Here is a 13,367-nt window from a genome sequence, read left to right on the forward strand (position 1 = left end):
GTCCAAATATTCGGTTATTTCATTTGGCCGCACTCTTCCATTTTAGCTTCCATGGCCCACTCTTCCATTTTAGCTATGCTTTGAGAGGCGTGAATCTACAACGTGATTCGACAGTCAAGGACCTGGGGATTCTGGTTGATACAAAATTAACCTTCAAGGATCACGTCGCGTATGTTGTGTCTAAAGCCTCATCGCAACTAGGATTTTTATTTCGCTTTGCAAAAAAGTTCAAGGACGTTTACTGCCTAAAAGCTTTATACTGCTCAATTGTGCGCCCTATCTTGGAGTATTCGTCTATCGTCTGGTCTCCTTATTACCAGAATGAAACTCAACGCATCGAAGCTGTTCAGCGAAAATTCGTCCGGTTCGCTCTACGTCATCTTAGGTGGAGAGATCCATTCAACCTGCCCAGTTATGAAAGCCGTTGTCTACTTATAAATCTGGACTTACTAGAAGCAAGACGCAACGTGGCAAAAGCGTGCTTTGTTGAGGATCTTCTGCAAGGGATATTTTTGGCTCAAAGACGACGTACAGATGCCGAAAATTGGAATGCTGAAATGGCGTCAGTCATCAATTTTCCGTCTAGTGAAGGGTTTTTGACAGTCGGACATCGATTTTGAGCCTCTAAATATCGTCCCCATTCAAAATATACCCATATTGGGGGGGTATTTAACATTACTATCCAGTTTATCTGCAACCAGAAGCTGCCATCTTGGAATTCATTATGGCATCGGACAGTAGTTGCTAATCCGTAGTTACCACCGCGAATCCCAAAATACCCACAATCATGTGTATTTGACAGTATTTCCAACTTTTCCTGTATCCTGTAACTGCCATTTTGGATTTCAGGTCACTCATTTTCTATTTCTAGATGTAATTATCTAGACATCATTCGTTTTCCAAAAATACTCATATTGAAGGTTATTTCTCGCGCATTACTCATATTGAAGGTTATTTCTCACGCAACACACAGGGACTATCATTGTTGATCGATTCTCCTCATCATTTTTCTCTTTCGCGAATAACCCGACTGTAAATGAATTTTCCATTGAGTGTGTTGTTTCAGGCTGAAGCTAACATCATCTTCTGTCGAACTGTGCTGCGAGCTTAGCGAGAAATTCGTTAATGTTTCCGTGGTAAACCAAAGAGAAAATCGATGAAGAGAATCGATCAACGAGGATAGGCCCTTTTCAAATGTTACGCGAGATTTGACTGTTTTTATATCTTTTTTTCTGAAACCGGAAGCCGCCATCCGGGATTTAAAAATGGTATCGGACCTTGATATTCGGCATCTACATGTCATCTCAAAAATCTATATTATTGGGTATTTGACAGTTTTTCTAAAGTCAATGGCCGCCATCTTGCATTACAAAATGATGTTGGACATAAATTGTAGTTTTGTTCCGAAAATACCCATGATTTAGGGTATTAGGCAGTTTTTCCGAATCTGAGAGCCACCATCTTGGATATCAAAAATGGTATCGGACATCGATTTTCGGCATCATACACGCGCCCTGTACCAAAAATATCCATATCGTAGAATTTGACAGCTTTTCAGAAAACAACGGCCGCCATCTTGGATTCCAAAATGGCGTCAGACATCAATTTTTGGGATGAACACGTCGACCCAGTTCCGAAAATATCCATATTATAGGGTATTTGACAGTTTTTTCTGAAGCCACTTGCCACCATCTTGGATTCAAAACTGGCGTCAGACCTCGATTTTCGGGATGTACGCGTAGTACTTGTTCCGAAAATACCCAAATTTGATAGTTTTTCTGAATCTGAGAGCCGCCATATTGCATTACAAAATAGTGTCAGACATATATTTTCGTCGAACCCGTCCCATACATATTGTAGAGTATATGACAGTTTTTCAGAATCTGAGAGCCACCATGTAGATTAAACAATGGCGTCGGACATCGATTTTCGGTCTCAAGACGTCATCCCGATTCCGGAAATACCTATATTGAAGTGTATTTGGCAGTATTTCCCACTTTTTCTGAAATTGGAAGCCGCCATATTGGATTTAAGATGGCGCTGGATATCGATTTTTGGTCTCTAGACGTCATCCCGATTCCGGAAATACCCATATTGGCGTGTATTTGGCAGTATTTCCCACTTTTTCTGAAATCGGAAGCCACCATCTTGGATTTCAAGATGGCGCTGGATATCGATTTTCGGTCTTGATACGTCATCCCGATTCAAAAAATATACATATTGAAGTGTATTTGGCAGTATTTCCCACTTTTTTCTGAAATAGGAAATAGGGGAAATGACGGCTTCGGCATGACAGACTATTTTCGGCAACCCAAATTGAAACACTATTTTCACTGGATTTTCTTACGAAAAAACTTCGCTGAATGCATGCAAACGATTCTTTATGCTTTCAGCTTCAATTTGACTATTTACCACTGAGAAAAAGCAATCCAGCAAGGTTTTCTTGAAATGCAACACACGCACTACAAATTGTAGCTGATTTCGAGTTGCCGATAATAGAACAGCAGATTTACATGCAGTTCAAATGGAACGGTTGCCGAAGAAAAACTGGTTGCCGACAATACTCGCTCTCACTAAAGAAGATTGGAGCTTTGTAAAAGCGTTTCAAAACAGTTTTTGACAATTCTTTCGACTGAAATTGTTAGAGCAGCTGATAGCAAAATATGGTAAACAAACCAATACTGCATATGTGTGCGTTCCATAGAGAAAAAGACTATAGAAAGAAGGTCGCTGCTTAGGTTGCCGAGAATACGTAAATTCCCCTACCAATATTGAAGGAAATTAACATTATTTCCGGACTTTTTTAAAATCTAACCTCCGTTTTAGAATGGATGGTTTCTTGTCGTGATCCTCCTTTTTAAACAACCTATAGACTGTTGTCTCAGGGAACAGAATGAGTGACATATGACTAGAATAGATAGTCGCGACTGGATGGATTCTTGATTTTGTCATGGTGATCTTGTCGTGCGACAAGAAATTATTGTTTAACGAGAATTTTCCAGGATGACCATTTTTGTAATGTATCTTGTCGTGCGTCAATGACAAACGCGACAATTCCCATATCTGGTCCTACGCTTCTTAATTTCTTTGACATCAACACACGTTGTCGCAATCTTCGGTTGCACTCGTTTATCACCATCCCTCCGGCAAGAACTAATTATGGCTTACACGAACCTTTGCGAAGCATGTCCCGTGTATTCAACCGGTGTTATTATGTGTATGATTTCAACGTGTCACGAGAAACAAATAAGCGTAGTTTTAAACGAGTTTTATGTTAATTTATGTTATTCGTTAGTTTTGTATTTAGTTGTAGAACAAGTGTCATTTTACCTGTTGACTGATAAACAATAAACAATAAACTCTATTGTATGGTTACAATACATTTCATTGTCCCTCTACGGTTCTTTTTTTTACGGGATTCTTTCTGTACACTCTAGCAGCTGAGCTGATTACATAATGTTAGTGAAATATAAAGGCATGGAGTTTACAAGAGTTTTCCTAACCTTCAATGAACAATTCGCCACAGTCAAGGTCTGACCTGTATCAGGTCGTATAAGAACTACCGTTAAACCGACATGAATAACCATAGAAATCATCATGAAATATCTGCTCAAAACACACTACTGACTTCTGTCTCATGCAAAATACTACATTGTTCACCTGCGTGAAACACGTAATTCGCAAATATTTTGCTTCGCTTGGAACTGTAAACAGATTCGATCCAGCGAAATCGGATGTTGTGAATTGCATCATTTTCGCTTACGTTTACTTTTTTCACGCATGAAAAGAACAGCTTGACGTTTCGAGAGATTTAGTTAGATTTTCACTTCACCGGAGGTGTCAGATCACTTCGCTTCGATCTGTATATTGTGTGTGGCAAGATAATTTCTCAAAAAGGGATTATACCATCTGTTTTCTGTTTACGCCCATTGATTTAACACACGGCGGCTCTTTATCCAGGATTCGCTCCTCAAGCCGCTGCCATAAAAGACTATCAAAGTTACACACTTATGGGCGGGGTTGCATCGCACTTCGACCGTCACCAAATGAGAATTTTACATAAGCGCGACAATACTAGGCGTCACGAACCTGCTTTCAAAATGTATGAGTTGGCTCGTGTCTGATCTATTCCGGACAATTTTGTTTATCTAGATAAAAAAATATATATATGCTTTTTGACAGATCGAATCGCTGCGCATTTGAATCAGTCATTCTATATTTTCGAGCAAAAGTTAAGTATAAGTTTCATGTCGGTTTGTCGGTGTAAGAACTCTGAAACATGTTGTGTAGAAAAACGTTAAGAAGACCATGAACTATTTGTGTTGATTATTCTGCATTTATGAACAAGTAAATAAGATGCATGCCGGTGTAGTTATGATTTATTACAGAACATCCATTTGTATAATTCCAACTTTGAACAAAAAAAAAAACTTTTCAAACCAATTCCAGTTTCTTAACAACAGATCATGTGCCAAAAAAACGCCGCAATTCCATAGTTATCACACTGATATTAACCAACGCTCTCGCCAACGCTGATGCTAATCAACTCTCTCATTCCTGACGTTTGTTTATGTATGGATGAAAGCCAAACGCTCCGAAACAAAGATCTACAATTTGTGTTCGACTATCGATGAATTTGCGAGCTGATAAGAAATTACAAACATTCACAGAAACGGTTACTTAGGGATTGTCGTAAGACACCGTTAACAACAATGGGATTAATTGATTCATCAGTTTCAGAACATAGCTAAACATTGTTATTGATTTAATTCAGCTTCTATAAATACTGTTTAACATGCTTAACGAGCTTCATAAACAACATGAAGTGGTGATCAATTTCTCAGTTATTTCGCAAATCATCTGACAACATCCCATGCCATAGTGAACATTCTCCCGCACTTAAAGCAAGCGTGTCCTACTTTGCCGAACCACCTTTGGTGACACACTTCCAGAAATAATACCGTTATTATGAATAACCTAAAAAACAAGGGTGCAAATTACCCGTTCCTGGACATCTCCTTCGATGAATCGCCATATCTTCGTAACACTTCCGGAACTAGTCTTTCAAAACATACACACTCAAAAACCGGTCACCAAAGTCCTGAATCGATCACTTGCTTCAACCCGCACTGAGAACCGAGCAATCCTTCCGAAGTTCACAGCCCAACTCCCGCGATCACGATCAAGAACTAGTACTTTTATATGGCCGTTGATGCATGGAGGTAGAGCTCTTAGTGCAAGAAATGCTGCTGTGCATCCGACTCACGCCGGTGACGTTTGCCGAGTGAAGAACGATAACCCTCTCGCTGGCGTTGTGTGAGTCAGTGAACATAAACTTCAAGAGTTGAAGAAATTAGCAAGTGGCAAAATAATGCGGGGGGTTCAGAGGGATCGGGACAGCACTGACTGCAGTAGTTGAGCACTACAAGACGGCAACTTATTCGTTTGATTCGACTCAGCGCCGCGGAAATCAGAACGGGTTGACTCCGAGCGACAGACAACGCAGGAGTTACTGAAGGGATGGGATTGCAAAAACTGGCCATATGCGTATGGGTGTAAACATTACGGTGATAGTGAAATGATGGAACACAATGCGGTAGCGACGACCGACGACGGTTGCGGCCGACCGGTGAAGATAACGAACGAAGCGTGCGTAAACAAAAACCCGAACAATGTGAACGGTGGTGTCATCCCGTCCCGGTTGCAGGTTATGAGTGTTATGACAAAAAAAAAGTGTGTAAACAAATGTTTTCGCAATGGACGGTTGCCACAATGTGAACGAGTTCTGGATTGAGGTTCCCCAATTTTAGCCCAATTTCAAGCGGTGGGGACGCATGGTTCTGGTTTTACAACCGCGTCAACGTGCGTAATTGATGCAAATTGAGTATTTCCGAACGCCCACAGAATTACAACCGCACTACTAGAAGCAAGAAGTTCAACGGTCACTGTCCATCCCGGTCGTAGTCTTGGTAGGCAGGAGAATGTCGAGTCATCTTTGCCAATGGGGAAACTGGTGTGGAAAGGCCCACCATGAAACAAACCATCAATAGATAAAATAATCCTCACATTGGAGCATGTGGAAAATAGGGGAGGGTGAAAATCGCTATAGCGTGCGCAGCCTCGTGTCAAAGTTCGTTCATAAGGTGAATAAGAAACGGCTCGTAAAATAATACCATAGAGGTAACTCTAAGACAAGAAGGTCCCGAAATAACGTGCTCAACTTTTTGGCTCAGCTCTGGTACTCTCTTCGGTCCCAAGCTAATCGATTCACCCCTCGAAACATAGGAAAAACCAATAACCCCTCATATTATCTGTCAAACTTTCTTAGCGAATCAAAACAAACATTGCGTAGTACTAGAATTTCGACTAGAATGGGATACGTTAATCGTTTGCTTGGGACCAATAGGCTAGTCAAGTAGTGAGCCAATTTAAAATCGTTAGTTTCGTATTGATTGTTGATAATACTGTATTCCATGTGCTGAATGACGTTTGAGCAATTTTTATGTCGTTTTCGTTTTTGCGGTGTAGCTACACCGAAATATTTTAGGGTGTAGCTATAGGATGCACCTTTGTTTACAAGCAAATGATGTTGAGTTGAGATCTCAAAGACTCGCGCTTATTCCTGCTTACACTACACCAGTGCTACACCGCAAAAACGAAAACGACATTAGTTTGCAGATCGTGCAGATTAACGGAGTTCAAATGAAAACGTGTTCAGATTAAAAACGGTTAGATTATCGCCTGGGAACCACGATAGTAAACTTTTCCAAGCTTTTAATGCGATTTTTGAGTTAACATTAATTTTCACATTTTCTGAATAAAGCAACTTGTTGCCTCGTTTCAAGGCGGCATTGGTATTCCGTTCTAGTAACTTTAGGTCATAAGAATTCTTGTTAGTGTACGTTGAATTACGGCACCGCCAAGTTAGTACAATTGAGCCATGACAAATAAAAAAAAAACAATAGCTGAAAATTTGCAAAGTTTTGCTGATTTTGGACTTGATGAAAGATCAGCAAACCTTCTAGCAAAATAATGCTGCTGATGCTTCCAGCTATTTGATATTCCGTCACAATGACAACACTTTACTGAATCTTCAGTAAATTTTTACTTTTTTTTCTCTGAAGTTGCAGCATAAGAATAAATGACAGCTTCTAACTGATTTTACAGTTATTTTCAACAAAATATTACTGCATCAAGAGTAAATTTAATTTTTGCCAGCCCCGGTGGTGTAGTGGTAAGCGTGACTGCTTTCTCACCCCAATGGGTCTAGGTTCAATCCCAGCTGAGGTCGGTGGAACAGACACCGACGTTCAATAAAGGAAATAATGCTTTTCGTTGCTGTGATGCTTCGTCAAGTTTCAGCTTTATAAATCTATCTAGTTGAGCTTTCAAGTTAAAGCAAGTAATTAATCATTTTGTTCGAATATTTTCCACAGAGATGGCGCTGTTCCGCTGGTAGGTGATAAAAATCCCCATATAGAAATTGAGAGAAGTGGGAATAATTCGCTTTCGGTGCATATTCAAGTCAAAAAAAGTGAACGACAACATAAAGAAATTAGTCAGGGGCTTTGTCGTTCACTTTTTTCCCGGAAATTAATGCTTAACAAGCAACAATAAAATAAAAATGATTTTTCCTCATACAATTTTACCTGCTTTACTACCAGTCCCCAGAGAGCCAAAAAAATTCAAATTTGAGAGAGAAATTCTCTCTCACGAGCTCAATCTCTCAACATGCCATGTATTTTGTTGACACTCGATTTGTGATTTCCCTTTCACAGATTACAAAATAGAGTACCTGACACTACAAAATATGTCTGGTATCTCTATACATGCATTTGCTTTATCATTTGAAGTCCCTCCTTTTTTACATATTCTGCGCAAAAGATACTTTATGCCCCGCCCCATACATAAAATTCGGCGGGAAATTCTGTGAGGGGTGAGCTATTTTGTGTGCAGAATGTGTAAAAAAGGAGGGACTTCGAATAATAATCTAAATGCATATATAGAGGTCCAGACATATTTTGCACTGCAGTGCACAGAAAAAAATTCTGAATTTTAACTATCACGTAAAATTTCCCTTCGTTTTATTTTGTGCTATACTTGGCATAAACAGCGAAATCGTTTACAAGCTTGCATACAATATTGCTAATGTATGCGATATTGCGCTTAAATTTACATGAAATATCGCGTAAATTTATGTCAAATCTAGCGTTAATTTTATTGCGCTATTATATCTCGCAGAAAAATACATGAATTTTTTGAACGGTGTGTCCTCTGTGAACAATTATAAGAAGACAGATTGTGTCTAGTTTCCGATAGATGTCACCGCAAACAACAGCTGTGACATCTTATGGAACATGTATGCAGAAGCTTGACAAAATGATCAATTGTCAAATAGAATACTCGCACCAGCTTGGATGGCTTCCCCTAGAAATGGCTACTCCTGGAATTTGCTTCCAATTTCCAAAATTTTGTTGGCTTCCTTTGAATGTGTCATCCGATTTTTTTTCCAAAATTTCTCAATATTTTTCTTGGAAGTTCCCCGGATGTTTTCCCGAGTTTTTAAAGAACTTTCCTCAAACTTCCTCCAGAAGAACCGCTTTATTCTCTATCTGGATGTTTTTCGGCATCCTTCAGAAGCTAATTCATCATCCTCTGGAAATTTCTTCCGAACTCTCCTGGAAAGTAAATGTTCTGTTCTTAGTCCAATAGTTTTAATTTTCACCTTCAAAAACGACAAAAATATTATATTAATTATAATAATAAATGCCGATAAGCTTAAAAACAATCTGGCAACGCTGCTTTACTGGGTGTCGAGCAAACCATTTATATTAGTTGTATTTTTCGGTAAAACACGTGTTTTGCTGTCAGTAAAGCTGAGTTTGAAAACTTAAGTTTGACGTGTAGAAGCACTTTTTCGTGTTTTTTAGTTAGGATTATTTTTTTCCTGGCCTTAGAAATGCTTATTGATAAATAAGCAAACTATTCGACTCTTGCATGATCATACTACATGTAGATAGGAACTTCACAGGACATGAGACTGCTATGAGAATACCGGCAGTCTAATCACCGACAAACCAACATGAATGACCATAGAAAAAACAATAAATTTTCTGACCAAAGCACACTACTGACATCTGGCTCCGTGTTCGCGGGAAATATTTAGCTAAGCCATGAACCCGCATGCATAAGTTATGAATTGGTTCGTGTGTGATCTATTCTGGACAAATTATTTTTATCTAGATAAAAAATCCTATGGTTTTGACAGTTCGGATCACTGAACATTTAAATCGGCCGTTTACGATTTTCGGGCATAGGTCAGAATTAAGTGTCATGTCAGTTTGTCGGTGGTCTAATTGTGTCTGTGGTATAATCCTTATACACACTAAATTTAAATCACTGAAAATCAGCAAAATTTTGCTGATTTTAGACTTGATGAAAGATCAGCAAACTTTCCAGCAAAATATTGCTGCTGAATTTTCCAGCAATTCCAACTTCTGTCAAAACGAAAATATTTTACTAAAAATCAGCAAATCAGCAGCTATATTTCTTTACTGATTTTAAGCAATAAAGAATTTAGACATTTGGCAGCATTTTGCTGATTAAACTATTAAACTCAGTAAATCGAAATTGTTTTCACTACCCTAATAAAAAAATATCATAAACGAACTGTATCCCGAACGAGTAAACTATCCCACAAATGGTATGGATGATACCCCGAAAACGTCGTTAAGCTCTCTTTTATGGTTATTTTTATTAGGGTAGGGACTTCTAGCTTCTGTAAAAGATCGTTGATACAAATATACAAATAATAAAGACAAAATCGCCAGGCTGTTTTCAATATATTATTTATTAAATATAATCAGTGTCCGATCCAGTGTCCTTACCTACATAATTTGTAGTTTTTTTTACCTCCTGCGGTGTGGACGGATTTGTACGAATGCAAAATACTTGCGACTGTGATGCTATCAGTTTGACAGCTCTTAACTGAGCGGCCAGCAATCGTTTATGTTAGCTGAATTTCTCGGTAAAAATATCGTTTGCTGTTTTTCAGTAAAGCATTTGATTGCTGACCATGATCCAGCAATCTGTTTAACTGATATTGAAAACTTAAATTTGGTGTGTACTGTTTTTTTTTGTAACAACGCATTTTACCCCATATTCCCCTGTGCCGCGTCTGATGGCACTTTGTTATTGCTGCCTCAATAAGATTTAAATTAGTCTTGTTAAAGCGACAGCTTAGAAGCAATAAGAACAGTCACTCTCCTCTTCACTTGGACTGCACCCGAGCAAAGTAAAATATCAAATTGATAACAAGTTCTATTATCCGGTTATCACTTTTTGATAACTGAATATGTTATCATTATGGTTGAATTAACAGCCAACATAACAAAAATGGTAACAAAAAATTGCTCGTTGGATATCACAAAAATAACTAATTTTGTTATCATTGATAATATCTTGATAACAAATTCTGTTAGCCATACAAATTTATTCCATAAATTTCAAATCATGTTATCATTTTGATATCAAAGCCTTACGCTTATAACTGAAATATGATAGGGATTAAAAGTACTATTTTTTATTGTTTCAATGCGAATAATATTTAAAGTTTTGAACTAACCTTGCATCGTTAATAAATGTATAGTGAATTTTTCATGATAACAACTGATAACAAAATTGATCAAGGCTGATAGCTAAATAAGTTATGCGATAACAACTGAAAACAAAATGATATCTGGGATAACAAGACTTGTTATCTAGATGATATCGGGTTGTTATTTTACTTTGCTCGGGCAGCCAGCTCTGCGGAGCAACCACAAGCTGCCTGAGTGTAAACAATCGCTCTCACCGTGCTCCCTCGGCCAACACACATATTCTGTTATGTTATCGGATTCTGCATCCTGGCAGAGTGCCGATCGGTCACGGTGTTTGCATGTTTTGTTTACATTCCTGTTGATTGTGAATCCCGTGCGGAAACAGGTTTTGTTTTGTTTTACAACTCAATTATCGCCATCACTCACCATTAAAGTACGTCACCAGCGCAGCGATCACTTGACTTGGCCACCATCTGTTCGATGGTAGCGACACAATCACTTCCAGCATTAACCCTGGAGAATGGCACGATTACACATTATCACTCTTGAAGGAAGCAACGCCCTGCGGTTAAACTTGTTTTTACCGCTGACAGCAACTATCATAGATATACTAAACTAGCACCGGTGAATCGGCAAAGGTGACTTGTGTGAAATGATTGCGTTTTAGTAGGCGCGTTATCGTTGTGTTGGTGATGTCAGCTGGTTGCTTGACAAGTTGATGCTATAATCCATGGCATGCATAGCAAATACACACGCTAAGATGCACATACCTCAAAGTCGGTAAAGAAAACCTAGATATCGATAAAAATTGCTGATATTCGGAGAAAATGCACATACTTAAATTATCTGTAATGAAAGATCATCAAAAATTTATGTTAATATTTTTTTCTAATTTATAGTAAAAATATGCCTATTTATAGTAAAAAGTAACGATAATTTTTATCGATCGGTAAATCGGTAATCGTTTCGTAAAGTGCACGGCCGTTCAAGCTCACTGAGCGCTGAAAGGCCTACACTCGAAGCTACGATCACCTCAAATAATTGGTAAAAATATATAGGAATTTTTTACCGGTAAAAACCGTTACTTTAAACTTCAAATAGGCTATTTCTACGATACATTAGGAAATTTTTAACGTTAATTTTTGGTAATCCATGTTTACCGATAATTATAACGTATGAGAATTTTCTTCTTTTATCCGTATTTTTTTCGATATCTTAACCGACGTTACGGTATGTGCTGTACTTTTTTTTACCGTGTAGGATTGAAACAGTGTGTAGGTAAAGATTTTTTTTTTTTTATATTAATTTATTTGTACAGGCTCAATCGAATAAACTTTACAGAGCCGAGTTATCATTTGCATTATACATGAATAATGTCTTAAATCTAGAGTTAAAGGAATTGAACCGATTACTCGCGGTCGTGTCGAGGTTAGTGGAGATTTACAATTTTTTGGATGGGGAAAGGGAGAAGGAGGTTTGAAATATAATTTATTATACACATATTTAATTAATCCTAAAACATGAACTTATTTCTATTCATCTTGAAAACAATGTAGGTAAAGATATCGAAAAAAAATGTATGCGATTTTAGATATTAAATTATTAGATATCATTTTCTCTTACATCTGAGTAAGTTACTCTCTCTCTCTCTCTGAGTGTAAATGAACGGCCGTGTACAGTACACCGTACAATAATCTTTATGGCGTGATGTAGTCGATGTAGTAGAGCGATCACAGATGGCACTGATGAATAGTCTACTGTGGCAGCCAGAATAACTGCTCGCGTAAGGGATTCAACGAAGCAAAAAGTATTTCGCAGCCGGTAGGATTCGAACCTACGCTCCCAGAGGGAATCTGATTTCGAGTCAGACGCCTTAACCACTCGGCCACGACTGCTTGTGGTTTAGTGGCACTCAAAGCAAATCAAGTAAAATTCCTCCTAACATAACTAATCTCTACAAACGCAACTAGCGACAAAGCTTGTGCTTCATTCTCTAAAAATACGTACCATTAGTGTGCGTTCAATCAAAATGAACTTACTCTACACAAACTTCGCTGCTGTTTAATGTTTGAGAGCGTGTTGCCTGGCAACGGCAGCCCAGTATTCATCCCATATGGTAAACAAAGCAAGCTGTGAAAACATCAAGAGGGCTAGCTTCTGCTGCATGCTGCACACAGAGCTGCATTGAAACCGAAAGTCGACACAAATTCAAGAACATCATTGTTCTTGATGCAAACAAGTTTCCATCTACGGAAATTGTCAGGCCAGGCGCTGGACGACAAATCGGATTTTCAGATCGAACTCATATTGATACCGCAAAAGGAATTGGGGAAAGTGGGGCATAGCGCCCCGCTAAGCTTCATGTGGCATTTTTAAAGCAATAATGTTGAAACTCATTGATTTCATGGTTGACGGGCACAATTGACAGGTTTTTCGACAGTTTTGTGACAATGTTGTTAAACAACATCCTAATCGCCCATTTTGGGCCTATCGAGCAGAAAACTTCAAATAAATCCATGATTTCAGAGTTAACAAGTCAATTATGCGTTTGGTTCGATACTTTAGTTAATAAGCTACCGAACGAAGACAATGAGAACGCGTGGTGTGAAGGTTTGCACCCATTATTCCCAAAAACAAAAGAAGCGCTCCGACCGAATCAATTTGTATCTTCATCCGATAGGCCGAAGTGAATTCATTGGCGTTTCAATGGCGTTTCAACGCGTTAGGCCGAGTTTTGAATCCGTAGGCTGAGTTTGGCGTCAAGAAGCT

At 38.5% G+C, this 13,367-nt stretch overlaps 1 protein-coding gene and 1 non-coding gene across 2 annotated transcripts in view; both read right to left on the minus strand.

The window, feature by feature from the left end:
• The window catches only part of LOC135702377 (beta-glucuronidase), a 76,382-nt gene extending 65,224 nt beyond the window's left edge, over window positions 1-11,158 (minus strand). The window contains exon 1 of the mRNA XM_065223408.1: window positions 11,025-11,158. Within this exon, the coding sequence (XP_065079480.1) occupies window positions 11,025-11,106 (82 nt within the window). The 5' untranslated portion in view covers window positions 11,107-11,158. The remainder of the gene's footprint in view (window positions 1-11,024) is intronic.
• Window positions 11,159-12,411: 1,253 nt separating this feature from the next.
• Window positions 12,412-12,493, minus strand: TRNAS-CGA (transfer RNA serine (anticodon CGA)). The gene has a single exon. It is a non-coding gene; the product is annotated as a tRNA-Ser (tRNA).
• Between the last annotated feature and the right edge of the window lie 874 nt (window positions 12,494-13,367).

The sequence above is a fragment of the Ochlerotatus camptorhynchus genome, unplaced genomic scaffold (assembly GCF_037179485.1).
Source record: "Ochlerotatus camptorhynchus isolate MF236.1 unplaced genomic scaffold, CSIRO-AGI_Acam_v1.1 ptg000192l, whole genome shotgun sequence".
Classification (NCBI taxonomy): Eukaryota; Metazoa; Arthropoda; class Insecta; order Diptera; family Culicidae; genus Ochlerotatus; species Ochlerotatus camptorhynchus.